Raw genomic sequence first — 19,048 nt, 5'->3', positions numbered from 1 at the left:
CTTGCATTTGGGCCAATCATTACCACCCCTATGATTTTTCTCGACCAATGATAAGGCAGCGGATTAGTCGCAGAGTCATGATCGTAGAGAAATGATACTCTGGACGGATGCTCGTTATCCTCATTCTTCCACCGATAGATCGAAAGATGACGTACAGGGCTACAAATGTATCGGATCATATTTCTTAGAATCAGTGTCTAGACTTACGTATGGCTATCTAAAATATTAGCTAGTATAGTCATCACTAGCACTGCTTTCGTCGCTCTCGGAGCTGTCCGAATCCTCGTTTTCACTGCGGCTATCATAACTTTTGATCTGAGCATTCAGATCCACCAAGTGGGCTCTTGCTTTGTCAATGCAGCCTTGATCAGTTTTCGACGACAAAGTTTTGAAAGCTGTATCAAGCCGACTTCTGACCTGTTGGAATGTAGTATCCTTGGTGTACTGGCGCCCAACTTCTCCCTTTACATTTGCCCACACAAACTCAATCGGCTGTAAATCAGAGTAGTGTGGAGGCGTGAACACTACTTCGTGGCCCTTCTTCTTCGCCATAGTCACAATCTCTGGCTCTACGAGCTCAGCAATGTGCCGTGACAACTTTTCCCACATGATCGCCCTTGCATCAGATTTAGCGTAAGGCAAGCCATACAGCTTACAAGCAGCCTGCATGTCGGATCTCCGACTCCCTTTTCGGGGGGTGTTGGGCGGCAACTTCTTGTGATATTTTGCGTTATCCATCACGATACGGCAGTGGTGCAGTTGGCGGTCTTCCAGACAAACGAGCAGCGTTTCAATCCAATGTTTGAAGTAGTCATGATTGAACATCCCGTGATAATCCTTAGTTTGCTTGTCTCCCTCAAAAATGTCAAGCGTCTCCGGCAAAAACTGTGCTTTGTCAGCCTCAGTATGATCGGCATCCGGGAGGTTACGGTCTTTGTCGATAATGGCAGTGATGAAGCAAAATCGACGACCCTTTTGTTTCTCCTTTAACACGTTGGGGTCCGTCGGGTCATAAAGGGAGTCATTATGACTGGAGTAGTTGTGATGTATACAACTTTCGTCGAGATAAACCGTTCGAACGCGATCGGCACTTTCACATGCCATCATCTGCACGTAACTATCGCGCTTAGCTTTGTTTTCAGCTGACAACCGATATGTCGACCCTTTCCGCTTTCCCCGCTTGAAACCACATCGTTTTACGAAGCGTTGGACAGTGCGGAGCGCTGAGGCCGAAGCGGCACTGTTGGTGACGTCGACGACTAACAGCCCTTGCTGTATGAGGTGGTGCATGACGCCCTTGGCTACCGTGCGCTCACGAATCGCGCTGCGCTCACGAATAAACTCGCGCACAGACCTCTCCATATCAACAGTCGCTAATATACGGGACGGCTTCTGCTCACGGTTAGATGGCGCCGATACCACGGGTAGAGACCGATACTTGGCAAAGTCATTCCAAATCTGACGGAGTGTGTTGGCTGAGCGCGACAACAGACGGCCAACTTTGACTGCTAGTGGCTCTTTCTGACGTAATTTCACAGCACCAGACTTCAAGTTGGCTGTGACGATGAGGACGTCAATACGTTCCAGGAGCGTGAGAGCTCTGCCGCGGTTATCTGTTGTGTAAGTTTGAGCTTCTGCGATGATTTCCGCCTCGGCGTCAGGAGTCTCAGTTCGCGCTCTTTTGGAAGGAGGCATCTCGATGCCAGCGTGCTTGCTTTGGAGCGGTAAAGTGGCTCAGTTGTCATCGAACTACACAACCCATATTTAGGTTACGGTAACCCCGATTTATCTGTCAAACTGATACTGTAGGCAATATCTAATTTGGCGGGGTACAAGTTTATCCAGTCAAAATAGCCGGACATCATTGGATAATATACAGGTGTGGGTAGGTGACGATAAATGTGCCCTTGCTGCTCTGTCGCAAGACGCGGTCTATCCATAGCTCTTCCAGCATATTATACACAGCACAATCCAAAGCAGCTCTGAAAACTTGGGTCAAATTGCATGTAATCCGGAAAAGTTATAGCAAAAACACCTCTCGATGCTGTCGCGGTCTGTCAGTTCGTTTCGGTGCAATCGCTGCATGGCGCTAGCGTACTCGCGCGCTGGACTTGTTGAGCATCGCCAAAGCTGTGTCGTTCGTGGGGGTCCGTATCGTTGTCCTTACTGCGGAATTGTCTATGCTATCCGCAACTCGCTGAATCAGCACGTGCGCCGCCACCACCGCGAGCCACAAGAGGAAGAGCAGCCGGCCAGTGAGGGAAGTTGGAGCGACAGCGCTGATCCGAGTGAGAGTAGTAGTGATGAGGAGTAAAGACAGCTGACTCAAATATAAAAACGTTGTTACAGCAACTTGTTATTGCATAAATTCAACTACTCGATTCTGTTAATCGGTGACAGTGTAGAGGCGGTGACAGACCCAATAGAGCTCTCATTTCTTTAAAGACATCTGTCACCCGGTATTGAAACAGTGGTGACATGTCACCGGCCGCTGAGCATACCGGTGACACAGAGATTTCAGTCAAGGCAGGCAAATAAGCTGGACGATAACACATTCCGAGTTTTGCAGCATCAACCTAAAACTCTACTTTAGTGTCTGGACACAGTATGAACTGAACGTCTAACGCTCGCGAGGCCAAAGGCGGGCGTCTTTCGAGCGGCTCCGTCAGAGACAACACTTCCGATGTACTGGGTGCTTCGTGATGCTGCTTCTGCCTCTTCGAGACCAGTGTCTGATTTCCTTGCTACACCTTACGCACTTGACGATTGAATAACTTGGAAGTGAGGTCTTCCGCTCCCGGTTTTCCTAGTTTTTTTGCTTTGCGCTCAACAATACTACGGCAGCATGTCTTGTGCTTACTGTAAAACCTACAGCCACACACACACACTTATCCACGTCCACCACCCATCCACCCTCCGGCATAGCCGAAGTATGAGCATAGCGTAGAGACCGCGTGACTACGCCCTTGTAGAGCTGAGCAGCTCTCGCTCGCTGTTCTCTTATAAGCTCTTGCCATGAACGGAGCGGGTTGCTGAATCTGGCTGTCGATAGCTGGAGTCCTCATCGTTGCGTCTTGAACGACAACACGGCTAATACGTAGTAGACGCTGCATGTAGAAGGGCCATCGCGCAGTGTATTTCTTCAGCAGTGCGTTGAATGTCTCGCATGGATTGTTCGTTGTCGCGTACCTACTAGGTGTGGGGAAAATTTGCCACCTCTAATATCTGTTTTCTAACCACTGGTTTGTGAAGTACGCGACAAAGGACGTCAGCTGCGGCACCATTTTCCACTCGTCTAGTACTTTCTCCTTTTCCTCGTAGTAAGTGTTCATATCAGCGGTGTAGTGAATTCGCATAATTCCTTCTGTCACTGCCTTCCGGTGATTCGGTGACAAGTGCCGAGTCCGATTTCGGACGTTATAGAGCACGTGGAAGAAACACAACAGATACGTAGCGGAGTTAAACTCGGCAATCTGTTGAAACCCGTTCAACTGCGCGTCCTCGGCATCTCCCATGACGGCGTCAATACAGAGCGTGGAAGTCGGGCGGATATTCTTGACTACGCGACTAAATGCACCGAGACATCTCCGCCGTAATAACGCTCTTGTGAGCTTCGTCGCGGATATGATCCACAGTGTTTTGCAAAAGTCTCGTACGGTCGGAAGCATCACACCTCCGTGTTTTCAGCTTCACCCCGCATGTACCAAAAGTTTGACACGTCATACTCGTACACTTCAACCTCCGCTCTACCATTAGATGTTCTCCCCCTGGGCAAATTAGGCAACCACGTAGTGAGTCGGTGAGCGAGACTAGAGAACAGCACAACCCCCCCCCTCAACAAACTCAGCGGCAGCTTCTTTGGTTTCAATCGTACACAGCTCCTCCCACGAATACCGAATCCGTGTCATGGTACTGTACCAGGTACTTGTCAGCCGCCTACCCTCTCCACCTCTCGATCTGTTAGCCTGAGCGTCTGGCCTCGTCACCGGTCTCCCGCTGTCACTGCGCGGCTCTCTCAGGTCCTCTGACCCGGTTACCGACCCCCGCTGTGACGACTTTCCAGTTTGCTGCTGTCTTTGACTGAAGGGCGTGGGGCGTGCTGTTGAGGAGGGGGAGGGGGGGGGATTGGCGGAGATCGATGTATCACTAATTTAGGCTCTGTACTTGCTTCAGGTGTACCACCGTATGCTAGACTCTGCATCTGTGGATTTCCGCTACGAACTGTGTGGGTTTAAGGCACAACCACACCCAAGCCCGCCACTGCTGATTTGCTACAAATCTTTGTGGGTTGTCACCACCAGCACATGGTAGAGGCACGATTTACATACCGCTAGGCGAAGAATTAGCTTGGTGTTGAGCTGTTCGCCAAGTGCTCATGCGAGACGCTCTTTTGTTAAATAAGTAATATTAAAGAATACTAGTCTCCAGACCGAGATACTTCTCCAAGCTCTCGCTTTGCATGTATCTGCGATCAAATAAGTCTGCTAAAGAAGAGGTCAGTGCCGCCTAAGTTGTTGGGCAGTATTTTAGTAGCAGCACCATGCTTTTAGCGTCCTCATGGTGGTAAGTTACTAAAACATATGTCGAACTCGCACAGTTTGATCTCTCCAACTTGGTGGACTCGCAAGTGTTTACCCAGTTCAAGTGGTGGGTTTCAATCTCACAAATTGGTGGGGTTAGGACTAATACCAGCTGTGATAACCCATGTACAGGCGTCCCCGGCCTATTCGCCACAGTGGTACTTATGATGTTTGCGAATCAACAAGATTCACGCGGTCTGAACATAAATGAGTATGTACTGACTACTACAAGCTTAGCTCAAGAATACGGTGGAGGTATTCCCGCAACGTGCCACTTGTCGCAGTAGGTATCGCTGTACACTCATCTAAATCAATATGTTTGCAGAAGTAGCGCGCAAATCTTGAGAGATTGTTGTACTTCCTGTGCGAGGTACATTAAAATATACAGCCGGGACTAGCCCGGGGACGCCTGTAGGTTTTGCTAAAGACCTCTGATATGTGGATTAACTGGCCGAGACAAGTTTGTCTGTGTTGTTTGCTAATGCTTTGTGTGGTTCCACAGAACACCTCCACTGGTGCGCGAGAATTTGGTATTGGGCAAGGGTCTATCTTGTCGATTCTCCATATAGCCGGCTACATGGATTGTCTTCAGAATCAACTCGAGAAGTGCCCCGATCCGGTTCACATCACACATCATCAAGAGGGGAGCGGCATCGATATTAGCAGTACACTGTTCGTTGACGATCAGCTAGACGTATCAACCTCGCATCGAGAGATTCAGGCACGCAGTGCAGTGACGAATGTTTTCACGGGTTAGATGGGTACGGGAGGTGTGTTCGGTGCAGCCAAGTCCTTTATGATGTACTTAGCCCCCATGAATACGCACTACGATGCGGTGGAGCTCAATGATGGCTACAGCGTACCCCGACCAGTCCCAGTTGTTGCGCCGGACGAAGGCTTTAAACACCTAGGTATTTACCAAGGTGGAGGAAACCTGTGGGAAGCCACTATTTCGCCGGTATGGGTACGATTGACGGACGAAGCAGCGCGACTACAGCGCTTGCAGATATCGCTGGAACAGTTTCGCTATATTTTTAACAGCGTGTGGATTCCACGACTGCGGTATCGGATGGCACTCGGAGGAGCAATATCTGTAACAGGGTTACACGCACAAGTAGCTACAGTCCCTTGTAACTCTAACAGACACGACGTCTGTTAGAGGTTCGAACGACTTTCTCGTCCTTGGTGTAGACACACCAAAGGCTACATACATTTACGATCACCACAACGGGTGTAATGGGCCTACTTTGGCCCACTACTTTAGCTTACACGTGTGCGCGTGTATGTGAGGAAGCGTAGCCTAGTTTAAATTACAGTTAATTATACTCGGGCCTCCGAGTATAGATTAATCTAAATAAACGATCCAAATAATGTTTTTGGGTTAAAATGAGAACTGCTATTTTTGTTTTATGTTTCTGATTTCCTCTAAATGTACTATTCTAAGATAGGAATCTGCCAACGGCTGGTTGGCAGAATTCCAATGCTATGCATGTCGCTCATTGGCTAAGAGATGCTGCTCTCAGCCAATAGGAAACCTAAGTCTCTATGGACCACCCGTCGTGGTGGTCGTAAATGTATGTAGGCTTTGGTGTGTCTACACCAAGGTCGAGAAAGTCTTTCGAACCTCTAACAGACGTCGTGTCTGTTAGAGTTACAAGTGACTGTAGCCACTTGTGCGTGTAACCCTGTTACACCATCCCCCCCTCAAGGTTAGACGCGCCGAGTCACGGCACGTCAATCAGGAAATTGACCATTCGTCAATTCTTCACGTTGGGAGAAAGAAAACTCGAGCTCATTCCGAAATGGGCGAGCTCATTGCGGAATGAGCTCGAGCTCGCGGTACTCGGGGATAGAGAGCGTTTCTATCCCCGAGTACCGCGAGCGTCTCAAAGCAAAGCGTGACGCTCTTGCTACCAAGGCTGCGGCGGGGACAACTCAACCAGAGATTGTCCTCGAAGGTTCTTCTGTAGTCAAAGACGCCGTTGACTTTGAAGACGACGATGTGGAGATGGAAGAGGGCGAGGCCTCTTCTAGCAAGTGCAAGGAGTCTATCGACAGCGATAGTCTCGACCCGCATGCGGGTCGAGACGCCCTCGTGAAGGAGACGACTCGGACGCTTCGAGTTCGAAGCGTTCGCGCGGCGAGAGCGACACTCCGCTCTCTGCTTCTGGGGCTTTAAGCTCCCCGCGTGAAATGGCGCCTTCAAGCTCTCTGCGCGCTGCTCAGGCAGCGCGCGATCCGTGGATGCCGTCTGCGTCAGAGATCGCAGACCGTGTGGGCAACACTGTGCCTCCAAACGAAATCCCGCTGTACGTATGCAGCGGTATCCACGACGATGCTGTTGCGGAGGAGCAGCAGTTTGATCCGTTAACGATTCAAAGGCGCGACTACTACATCGGGCTCTTCCACGAGCTCCGGTACTTCTCCAGCAAGAAGACCTCTTCTCGCAGCAAAGTGCCTGAGTGGCAGGCACTTTGTCAAAGTTGGAATGCTTTTGTTGAGAACTTCAACAAGCAACCGGCTGCTTACCGCGAGCGGGTTAAGCATGCCCGTGAGCGCTTCGAGACATTCTCGACGCGCGGGCGGCTGGAGCAGCTCCACAGATCCTCTGTGGACGCTGGTATTCCATGCGCTGTGCCCGAAGGCCAACAGTGCACGTTGTGCCTTCCGGGTGCGGCGCGCTTGAGCGACCGCGACCTAAACGGGTACACGACGATTCGTGTACCTGAGAGTCTCAAGGATCTTCGTGCCAAGTTCTTGGCACGCGAGGAACGCGGCGATCATGGGACCTCGGGCGCTGTAGGTGACCACAGCGCTCGCACTACCTTCGCGTCGGCAGTGCGTGGTGAGCTTCGTACGCCCTCACCATTTCCGGAACGTCCTGCAGCAGGACGTCCCGTGGCTCCCATGTATCTTGGTGGGGGCGGAAACCCTCTCCAACGAATACGATAACGAACCGGCTGCCGGTTCGTTTTCGGGATACTATGGTTCACAATACGCTCAACAATCCAGCGTGTTGAGCCGCGGGCGTCGTGGATCGGAGGCGGCGGTGGTGGGAACACGCCCCGGGTATGGTCAACCTGGGGTTGACCTTGGCCCGACGCTCGAGGAGCGGGTCGCTGCTGTGGAACAGCATCAGAGCCGGGAGTTCGCCGCTCTGAAGCAGGAGGTGGCGCTCCTGAGGGCTCAAGTTGCTCAGGCCTCGCAGACCGCGTCGGACATCTCTGTCGACGTGGGAGGTCGCGTCGCACGCTTGGACCAGCGCGTTCACGCGCTGGAGCAGAGGTTCGCTCCCGCTGGGGCTTCCACTTCGGGCCAGCCGAGCTAGGTGGCTCGTGCTTCCGGTATGGCTTCAGCCACCCGACGTAAAAGGTCGGATGGAGGCGCATGCTAGATGGAATATCTAGCGTGTTGGCGTTGCCAGGCCGTGTCAATACCGTGAACGGCCCGATGAAGCGCGGAGCGAGCTTGCTCGCCCCGAAGTCGGAAACTGCATGTTTAGGCAGGTTTTGAGTTGCTAACAAAACCAATGAACCCTTCTTGATTTCATTAGTGTTGCCCCTACCAACATTGTCTGCGTTCAGCTTCTGTCGGTCGACAGAAGCTGCGATAGCGTCTTCGACAAACCGAATGACGGCTTGTCTGCTCTGCACGAAGTTGATTGCGTCCGAGCTGAACTCGTTCAGCTCGTTTCTAGCAGTAGGCCCGGCCTCTGCGTTCGTCTTCGCGGTGTCTGTGCCCTGCACAGACCCGTTCTTCTTCTTCTTCTTGCTCTTGTCGGCGTCTGTGCCCTGAACAGACGCGTGCTTCTTCTTCTTCTTGCGCGTAGTCGTGGCTGACACTGTGCAAGTGTCAGCGGCCTTCTGCGGCTGCTGCGTCGCAGTCGTAGATCCTCCCCCACTTAAGGAAGGAGCCACCATCCCGAGTAGACTCGGGAGGCGTGGGTGCCTGATGGCATTCACGTAGAACGGTGTATGCCCGGTCGAGGCATGCACCGAGTTGTTGATGGCGAACTCCGCCATCGGCAGACACTCGCTCCAGTGTTGGAACGAGGGAGTGTAGCTCTTAAGCACGTCTACGAGCACGCGGTTCACGCGCTCGGTCTGCCCGTCCGTCTGCGGATGATCCGCAGTCGACATCGAAAGTTGACTCCCAAGAAGTGTAAAGTCCGAATACGAAGTCCAAAGACATGGACTACCAACACTCCCGTGGAGTTGGTAGTGACTGCAAGGGAGCCTGCGCGAAAGGCGCAGGCTTCACTCGTTGACAAACCTCGCAAGCACGGACGTACTTGCGCACCCATTTATACTGGTGGGCCCAGTAGAAGTCCCGCGTGAGAAGAAGATATGTCTTCTCACGGTCCGGATGTCCCGCAGTCGGTGCATCGTGATACTTGTACATGATCCTGAGTCGCAGGTCGTGGTCATGGGCACGACAACGCGGTCCGCGTTGTCGTCGACTGCACTGTAGAGTAATAAGCCGTCGTGCACCCGATAACGATGTGCACGAGCACGAAGATGCTTCGGCAGCTTCTGACGAGCCTTGTTAGAAGGCGCTCAGCCATAGGCCAGCAAGAGCTTCGCGTCCGCGTCGTGCGCGTACGCGACCTTCACGTCGTCAAACAGTGACGACGTTGGGGTGCTCGATCGCATGGCGTCAATGGCATTGACGTCGGCATCAGACGTGGCGTAGTCAGGTCGACGCGAGAGCGCGTCGGCCACCACATTGAGTCTTCCGGGTTTGTACTCAACCCGGAAGTTATACTCTGCGAAGAATGAGAGCCATCTCACCATCCGTTGCTAGATGTGCGGCGACTTCACAGCCGACCGCAGCGACGCGTGGTCCGTATAGACCACGAACAGTTCGCTTCCGAGTAGATACACTCGGAACTTCGCGAGTGCGTACTTCATGGCAAGGTGTTTTTTTGTCATATCCCGGGTAGTTGCGCTCAGCTGGCTTCAGCCGACGCGATTGGTAGTAGACGACACGATCACGGCCCTCGTGATCGTGCTGCATCAACGCACATCCGATTTCGAAGTCGGATGCGTCACACACAACGCGGAATGGGCGATCTTGGTCGGCCACCGCCAAGATCGGCGCCTCAGTCAAGCATCAAAGGCTTGCTGACACTCAACAGTCCAAATTCACTCGGTGTCCTTCTTCAGAAGCTGTGACAGCGGGCGTATCATGCCCGCGTAGTCCTTCACGTACTTGCACAAGTACGTGGCCAAGCCAAGGAACTGCCGCAGTTCCTTGACGTTCGACGGTGTCGGCCACTCATTGATCACTCTGACCTTCTCAGGGTCAGGGCGGACACCGTTCTTCCCGACGAGACACCCGAGCACGGGTATCTCGCTCGCTCCGACGATGCACTTCTTCAGGTTCGCATAGAGCTTGTGCTTGTGCTTGTGCTTGCGCATGAGCGCAAGCAGCTTCCGGAGATGCACCTTGTGCATCTCAACATCGCTCATCCCGTCCGCAGCCCGGCTGTGGACGAACACATCGTCGAAGTATCTCGGTGCGAAGTCGCGCACCGAGCGCAACAAATGCGTCACGCACCTGTTGAAGGTCGCAGGGGCGTTCTTCAGACCCTGCGGCATCACTAGCCACTCCCAGAGCATGCCGCTCGGTGTGCTCACAGCCGTGAGAGGGATATCGCTCTCACGCATGAGGATCTGATAAAACCAATCGCGCAGATCAAGAGCACTATAGATAGTGCTCCTGGCCATTGAATCGATGATGACATCTTTTCGCGGTATCGGTGTCTGCGCCGGTATCGTCGCATCGTTCAGCTTGTTGTACGCATGAACGATGCGCCAACCGCCCTGTGGCTTCTTGACACAGAACGTCGGAGCACTGTGCGGGGATTTCGATTCCCGCACTTGTCCAGCTTTGCGACGACTCTCAAAGAAGTCGTCGATCGCCTTGACCTGCTCTCGCGGCAGTGGCCACTGCCGCGTGACACAGTACTTCGTGCCCGGGACGAGATCAATCTCGTGCTGGATGCCCTTGTCCTGCGGAAGTTCCGCAGGGATCTCTTCCGGAAGCACGTCCGCGTACTCCCGTAAGATCTCGTAGTAGGGACTCGTCTTCAACGAGTCCCAGCTCTGCTCTTCAAAGCGCTCCTTCTTCGTCTTCGCAATGAGAGTGTCCTCGCTCTCAGTGGTGGTCTCCATAAAGAACTGCCTCAGTTCTTCATTCTCGCTCTTCGTTCTCTCGGCGTCCGAGAGAATGCATATTTACTGGATACGTCCATCATGCAAGTCACGCGCGAAGCGCTTCCAGCCTATGACTGGAAGCGAAGTCAACTCGACGCTTGCGTCGGGAGGTTAGCGAGAGTCATCTCCCTGTACCGGAATCCGGCACAGGTACGCGTCAAGACGTTCAACGTCTCGACGTCCGGCTTCTCTGCCTCCGTTTGCCCGGGAGACATTTCTTGTAGCGTCTCGGCCCCAGGCCGAGACTTGTGCAGCGACCTTCGCATGCGCCGTCTTCTTGTCCTGTGGAGCCCGGCTCCGCATGACTCTTGACCTCGTCCAGGCCCAGCCGTGGACGGGTGTTATTCTTCGGTACCGCCGGCGGGTTCGTCCCGCGGGCGAGAGACTTCAAGCCCGGCTTGGTCGCCCGGCGCTTCGTCGTGCAGCCCGGGTGCACGACAGCATCCAAGTTTTTCCGGTGCGGTACGTTTGCAACCGTCCGCACCGCCTGCAACGTCGGCTCCCGGAGCCGACACGCCGTCTTCTGTTATTAGCGGAGCCCTTCGTTACAAAGGGTGCGTCGACTCCCGGAGTCGACGCGAAGTGTCTCTGTCGTTTCGCAGCGTCGGTTCCCGGAACCGACGCGCCTTCAATACCTCGACACCATCCATTGGCGGAGACCCCCATTACAGAGGGTGCGTCGGCTCCCCGAGCCGACGAATCAAATTCACCCAAGCCATCGACTCCCGGAGTCGACGGCGTTACATCACCTTGGCTCTTATCATTGGCCAAAACTGATCCAATCAGCTTCGCGTCAGCCTCCACGGCTGAGGCGTGTGACTTGCCTGCGTCTTCCGCACCCGTCGGGGCCGGAGACTCTTCCTGATTCGCTGAAAAGCGGGTGTCGACCTCCAAGGTCAGCACATTTCCTTCATTAGCTGTCGGCGGCAACGCCGACGCTAGCTGCTCTTGCGCGCGTACTCGCGCGCGCCCAGGGTGCTCCGGGACAGCGGCATTAGACGCTGTCTCGAGTGGGGAGTCGCGCGCACCGACAGGTGCGCGCGTTGCGGCAACAGGGCCATCGCTCTCTGTTCCGCTATCGCGACCGAAGCGCACGAGAGTGCGCTTCTCCCAATCGATGACCGGATTATGTCGTGCAAGCCACGGCATGCCCAATACAATGTCAAACTTATCGTCCAGATCCAGGACGATAAAGGTCTCGACAAACGCTTGATCTTTATACGTGAAGCGCACGCGTACCATGCGCTTCTCGGTCTTCACGACGGTACCCGTTGCCAGACGTACCTCCAACATACTTCGAGGTATCTTTAAATCCTCGAAGTCAAGCCTTGATAGACTTCGCAGTCGAACAAAGTTTTTCGACGCGCCAGAATCTACCAAAGCACGAAGAGAGCCGCTTGCCCTCATTGATACCACGATCAGGATGACAAGGTTAGGCCTATCATCTTGGTTCTTGCAGTGAGAATGAACCTCACTGGGGGCTGCAGTCCTCAGTGTTGCGTGTCCAAGGTCGACACGCGGAACTGCATTACCAGTAGGGCGCCCCGCGCCTACTGGCGTCCAGCCTTTTTGGTTTAGCTGCGACGGTGCCCGGCACCGCCGCGATAGCCACCCTGCTGGTGCACGGGGGCCGTGCACTCCCGTGCAAGGTGACCGACTCTACCGCAACGGTAGCATCGCACATTGTTTCCCTGCGACTGCTGGGGTCCAGTAGTTGCAGCACTCGAGAGGTCCATGGGTTCTGGGCCTCCCGTCCTCACTACCGGGCGTGGCTGTGGCCTCGGTACATGTGCATGCAGCTTAGCCTGCCGGAGGCTAAACTCCTCCTGCATTGCAAGAGTGATTGCAGCTTCGAGAGTACTCGGGTACTCACGGAAGAGATAGGTCTTCACAGGCCCATCTCTCAGCCCCTTCATGAACGTGACGACCTTGGTCGCCTCGTCGATCGGGTTGGTCACGATGTTCGAGACCAAATACCGTGCCCTCTGAGCGTAAGCATGGACATCATGCTTGCCCTGTTGCAGGTCGAGGAACTCCACCCTCGACCGGAACTCGTTTTGCGGGGGCTCAAACGCTTGTCTGAGCTCTTCCGTGAAACCCTCGTACGTGCTAAAGCACGTAGGATCCGAGAGTCGGCGTCCATACGCCCAACTTCTTGCACGTCCGCCAAGACATGACATGGCGAACGCGACCTTCGGCAACGGGTCGACGATGGGTCGAGCCGCAATGGTAGTGTCGAGTTCGACAAGCCAACGGAGGAGAGGCTTGCCCTCTCTTCCAACGTAATTGCTCACGCTGAGCTTCAGCGATTGCGCGCGCGGTGTCGTCCCCGACGACACCGTGGTAAACGAAGAAGCATCTCGCTGCTCCCTCATGATGAATCCCAGAGCAACACCATGTTGCTCTGTCGGCGTTAGCGTACGCAGCATCGTAGCTACAGCCGCCTCACCAATGACTGTTAACAGTCGTTGGAGAGCTTCCCACTCTGGGTCCGACAGATGGGGACAGTCAGCGCGTGCAACGTGAGTTGCAGGCGTAGTGGAGCTTTTCATGGACACCTCTGTATCCATGGGAAGGTTCTCAGCTCCGCGTTCGTGCGATGACGTACGAATTCAGGTAGTCGGTCGTTGGACGGACTACAAAGTGCTACCAGGTGTAATGGGCCTACTTTGGCCCACTACTTTAGCTTACACGTGTGCGCGTGTATGTGAGGAAGCGCAGCCTAGTTTCGATTAGAGTTAATTATACTCGGGCCTCCGAGTGTAGATTAATCTAAATAAACACTCCAAATAATGTTTTTGGGTTAAAATGAGAACTGCTATTTTTGTTTTATGTTTCTGACGTCCTCTAAATGTAATATTCTAACCACCACGACGGATGGTCCATAGAGACTTAGGATTCCTATTGGCTGAAAGCAGCATCTTTTAGCCAATGAGCGACATGCATAGCATTGGAATTATGCCAGATTCCCAGTTTAGAATATTACATTTAGAGAAAGTCAGAAACATAAAACAAAAATAGCAGTTCTCATTTTAACCCCAGTCGGGCACTTTGCTAGGACAAACCGAAAAAATGCTAGGACAAATCCGAAATTCACGGATGTAAAGTATAGTGTACCATAAGTTTTGTCCTAGCGGTCCGTCTAGGACAAAATTTGTGGTACCTATACTGAAATCAAGTAAAAACCGATTTTGTCCTCCCGTTTGTCCTAGCAAGAGGGGCGACTGGGGTTAACCCAAAAGCATTATTTAGATCGTTTATTTAGATTAATCTATACTCGGAGGCCCGAGTATAATTAACTCTAGTTTAAACAACGCTACGCTTCCTCACACACGTGCGCGCACGTGTAAGCTAAAGTAGTGAGCCAAAGTAGGCCCATTACAATATCTGTAGCCGGTATGGTTGATACGTTTATTCGGCAGGTTGCTCGAAGCGTACTTCGGCTTCCGTTTTCAACCCCCCGATACGTGTACTATGACAAACTGAATGGGATCGGGCTTGCGAACTGTGAACGTGAGGCGAATGTGCATCGGCTACAGGAAGCCCTGCGAATCTTGAATACTCCGTGCCTGCCTGTGTACCACGTACTGGTAGAGAGACTGGAGGCCTATCAGAGCAATGCAGGCCTCACGGAAAACCCTTTGAGCGTTCCTATCTCCCCGCCGGCTCATGTTCGAACGTGGGAGGCACGAATTATACGGTTCGCATCCAAACTCGAGCCGCCACTTCGCTGTGCAGTTCGATGGACTCCACCACCAGCCACAATGTCTGCACGTGCCAATGATCGACCTCTGCTCACTATTACCCCACCGTCTCTCAGCAAAATACTCGTAGCCGTTAACTGGAATTCAAACTACAAACTACGCTACGTCGGAGACATCTGTACCGAGCTCGGAACGCGCCTGGTTACAAGACGCCAGCTGAGGAAGAAAGGTCATTGGAGTCGTGCCAAGCAGCTCAAAGTCGACAAGCTCTACAAATACTGGAAATCGCAGTTAGTGGAGGGCGAGAGCTATAACCTGCAAGAGCCAGTGGGTTGTGAACCAGCCCCTGCCGGTATCAGTCCGTACAAAATGAGAATCGGTGTGGGGGACTGGGTAGTAGCAGTGAAAATTGAGATGCCAAGGGGGAAGCGCGGATTTTGCACCACGAGCTAGGTTACAGGGAAATTGGTGACTTGACAAAGAATATGCTCGGAACGCTAATGCCAATTCGGTGGTGATATGAACGTCCAAGAGGAAGTGATATCTGGTATCAGCGCACTCATCGCAGACTGGTTGATGAATACGAAGCTGTTTGTGTTCCAGTGACGCCGACGTACTTGCCACGTAGCGCACGGGGAAGTGACAGGATAGTACTATGGACTACGACTGAAGTTGCAGATGTTCGTGGTGTCAACGACCGTGACATCTTACTCGAGGCAGCAGCGCGTAGTCAGCTACGATACGACGCAACTTTGCTGCGAGGTCGCCCTTTGGAGGAGGCTACAGCATGTACCGAGTGTGGACGGTATCGCGGAGAGAAGTGGTGTTTGAATTGCAGGCGCTGGCACCACCCGCAGTGTCTACGGGGGGAATCTCATAGCCGTCGAATCGCCGAAGACGCGGTGTCTAGTTTCCTTGCCACCAGTGTACAATATGCCTGGAACGAAGGGGACAGATCGATTACTGTTCAAGTAGGCGACGGAAGTGTGGTAGCGGCAAACACTCCAGCATCACAAGGTGGTTGGGCTCTCCAGGCTCGAGGCGGCTATACCGTGAGTGGTCAGTTGAACATCCACCACAATGATATCACATCTACCCGTTGCGAGATTCACGCCTTATTGGCAGGGATCGTTCTGTATGGTGACAGCGGTGAGCAGATTTGTGATAACAAAAGTGCGATCGCCGTTTTTCAAAAAGCAAGAGCTCTTGCACTGGGGAAAATCCGCCAGCTTAAATATCGAGATGTCCATCGCATTGAAGTTCGTTCACTTTGCCGAGCTATGTGTTCAAGTGGCTCAATGACGGTCTCCTGAGAAGCATCACATAAGGAGAATCAGTTTACGACAGACGTACAAGTCCGCCATCGACGGCAGGCGCTTGCAAGTGTTGATGCGGCAGCCAAAGCGAGTCACACGCAACACATGCTAGCATCGTACTCAGACTGGATTGACTACGACTCCTACATGATACTTGATGAGAATGGTAAACTTGTTTTCGGTAACACTCTGCTGTACCTACAGACCCGTGCCGCTGAGGATTATCGCCGACGCTGGGTTAGCAAGCAGCAACTGAAACACGAAACAAGGCAAACCCTTACTCCAGATGAAGTGAGCATGATATACAGTGACAATTGGACGGCTTCATTCCGAAGATTCTACTGGCGGACACGGGGGAATGCTCTCCACACGAAAGCGGTTAAGCACCGTTTTGACGCCAGGTGGTCCGCCCACTGCGTACGCTGCGCTGAAGTCGGTGATGGTGAGGACCCGCAAATACCCACTGATACTCAGGATCATCGTTTTGGACTCGGGCTACCGATGTGTATTGAGGTCACTCAAATGCAAGCTCTTCTCAACTCCCTATATTATGATCTCGACAAGGAGAGCTGGCTTCCGGATCAACATATCTTTCTTCCAGCGATCGGCCACGCTAATGCTGAGGCCGCTGGTACGGGGCAGCGAGAATTATGGGCGCCAAGAGGAACTGATGGGGCGGTCCAGTGGAGGCCCATGGTCAAACTCGCGGAAGGCTTATGGGCTCACGCGCAATGGATGGACTGGCTGGGAAGCCCTAAGCAACTTTGTCGAGACGGGCGATTCGTCGAGATAGTACAGAATGAGCTGCACCGAAGTGATGTCGCTGGCTGTCTACTACCGGTTTCGCTGCTAGATGTTGTACAGCGATGCCACTCGCATGTTGGCCTGTTCCAGGCACATCTAGACCAGTGGACCCCGCGATGGGCAGCTGCTACATTCCGACAGGGCATTCGGTACGATGCTTTTCCTGGTCTGGTGCATCTAGCTCCGCCAGGAGATGTTTCGAGTTGGTGGATCGACGACGTATACAATCCCAACACGGCTGACTGGTGGAACAGGCTCAAGAATTTGTATGAGAATCAACTGTTAATTGATTCGTCGGTTTACTGGGCAGCGACGTCTGCGGAAGTGAAGGCCACATGCTGCTGGAATCCATAGGCTGCGTGTGGGTGGTCAAAGTACCATCAGGAGAACTGCGTATGCGAACAGGACACTCCATCCTACAGCATCATCATCATCAACCATTAAGTGCGGTTTTCACACGGAACCAACGAACAATTTTCATCGGGGTGCTGGCGAGAGGAGAACACGCAGCCAAGCATGCAAGGCGGACTATTCCACTTTGGGGCCAGGTTCTGGAACAAAGCTTCAAGGTTGAGTGGCTGCTACCGGAGTGGACGAATATCGAAGCAGAGACGTCAACGCTTATACACCCAGTGTTTGATTGGCACGACCTGAATACGGGTGAAACCAGAGTGACCACGTGGTGGGCACGGGCTCGCCATCAGCTAGACCTCCTGGGACTCGGGGACTATGACGCTCCTAAAGGGTGGCGCCGTTACCCAACTATGACAAAACGCAGCGAAAAATGGGCTAATGCAGTGTCGTACACAAGTGCACGAGGCAGCAGTTTGCATGCTCGTGTATTCCTCGGCACATGGACAACACTTCAAGAGTATTGGAACTATACCTGTTCGCGGATCGAAGAGGAACCAGCACAGCGAGAGCGACGCACGCTCTTAAATGACATCAACACAGAACTTAAAACGCGACGGGGTAACTGGGCTCGACGCACTCAAGGTATCGTGTCACGTCGACTCCTTCATCGACAAAACCAGATACGAGAACGGGGTCAACGATGGCATGAATTTCGACAACAAAGTCTGCCAAGAGCGGATCCTAACACTACGCGGTAGTGTGTTGACGCTAGCACTGTTTATTTTTGCATATTCTATAGGACTCGACCGATTAGGTCGTTGTGTAGGGGCTTCTACCGTAGGTGCGTGTCCGCACGGGCACGCCATCTATAGGCGGGATTGGAGCTGAGCGCGATCCTGGGAGTAGATAGCCAGCTAAGTAAACCACAACAAATTCAAATTCAAAATCCACAGAACACCTGTAAAACTCAACTGTATCGTCTGTGCCATTCTGCCGTTCTCGTCGGAGCTTGCGCTGCAACTGGACGAGGCGGCGGCTGGGCCGAGGCTGTGGCAGCGCTGGGTGCAGAAGGCGTGGGGATCGAGGGCATGGTCGAGCAGGACGGAAGTCGCGAGGTTGCAGATCGGCGTGGTCTTCAGCTGCTTCTGCTGTATGCTTTGCAAGCTGGCGTCGCCGGCGTTCGCGGCAATCGTTGGCTCCTAGTAGTTGTAGTTGTTTGCCCCCCTCCCGAACTCCACGGGTCACGTTCTACAGGCCAACTACGGCGACTTCAAGGGATTTGCTGTGAGCTGCGCCGGCAGAAACCCACATTCTTGGTCTCAACCAAGAAACACGATGGATTTTCAGATTCGATGCGCCACGACATTTTCTTTTCATCCACGTCGAGACAAGTGAATTTTCGCTTCCTCTTTCTGCATCCCCCGAACACAAGGGGCAACACGATATGGACATTTTCATGGGCAAAAACTTTCGTTTGGTCGGTTCTCCCTTCAATTACTACCCATTCGAGTGAGTTTTATCACTTTCGCGATCTTCTTCGATCATGCTAGGAGCCGATGGCATGCTACGCAAAAGCTAGAAGGTTATCTTCCGTCGGACCGAGCTGCTCGTCCCCTTCATGCTCGCTCAAAACAAACAATTCCTGAGTAGCGGGCACCCCCGAAGCGCGTATTCTGAAACACAAAACCATTTGCGTAACACTCTCTACAAACCCAGTCCAACACACAAATAACGCTCTTTTACCCTGCAGTCTCGGCTCGATCTCGAAAGTGGCAGCTGCAGGTTGAAATACGGTCGACCTTCTACTCGAGTCGGCGGATCTTCTCCTGAAGCTCATACAGCGCCCCAATCACCGACTTCAACAGCGTCTGGAGACTTTCAAAGCTGGTGGCGATGAAGTCCACCTGCTCCAGCGACGCCACAGCAGGCTTGGCTTCCGCAGCAGGACGGACACTGCACTGCATCCAGCGCCAGACCAGAGACGCCGAAGTCTGCGCGCACCAGCTCACCGCGCTCTGCACTGAGTCCACGATGCTGCGTTGAGGTTGCAGCGCCAGCTCCAAGTCCTGCAC

At 53.1% G+C, this 19,048-nt stretch overlaps 3 protein-coding genes across 3 annotated transcripts; 1 reads left to right on the top strand and 2 right to left on the bottom strand.

The window, feature by feature from the left end:
• Positions 1-225: 225 nt before the first annotated feature.
• PHYSODRAFT_482242 (hypothetical protein) lies at positions 226-669 on the bottom strand (the record flags this gene model as incomplete). The annotated part of the gene is made up of 1 exon (XM_009520411.1): positions 226-669. One exon carries the CDS (start codon positions 667-669, stop codon positions 226-228), a length of 444 nt encoding a protein of 147 aa, XP_009518706.1.
• Positions 670-3,218: 2,549 nt separating this feature from the next.
• On the bottom strand, positions 3,219-3,515 carry PHYSODRAFT_487673 (hypothetical protein; the record flags this gene model as incomplete). Its single annotated transcript, XM_009520410.1, has 1 exon — positions 3,219-3,515. One exon carries the CDS (start codon positions 3,513-3,515, stop codon positions 3,219-3,221), a length of 297 nt encoding a protein of 98 aa, XP_009518705.1.
• A 2,887-nt stretch (positions 3,516-6,402) lies between these two features.
• PHYSODRAFT_258045 (hypothetical protein) lies at positions 6,403-7,908 on the top strand (the record flags this gene model as incomplete). Its single annotated transcript, XM_009520409.1, has 3 exons — positions 6,403-6,661; positions 6,682-7,379; positions 7,420-7,908. The coding sequence occupies 3 exons, from the start codon at positions 6,403-6,405 to the stop codon at positions 7,906-7,908; spliced, it is 1,446 nt and encodes a 481-aa protein (XP_009518704.1).
• Between the last annotated feature and the right edge of the window lie 11,140 nt (positions 7,909-19,048).

The sequence above is a fragment of the Phytophthora sojae genome (genome assembly GCF_000149755.1).
Source record: "Phytophthora sojae unplaced genomic scaffold PHYSOscaffold_2, whole genome shotgun sequence".
Taxonomy (NCBI): domain Eukaryota; phylum Oomycota; class Peronosporomycetes; order Peronosporales; family Peronosporaceae; genus Phytophthora; species Phytophthora sojae.
The sequence above is the reverse complement of the archived record's forward strand: the minus strand, read 5'-3'. Positions and strand labels throughout refer to the sequence as shown.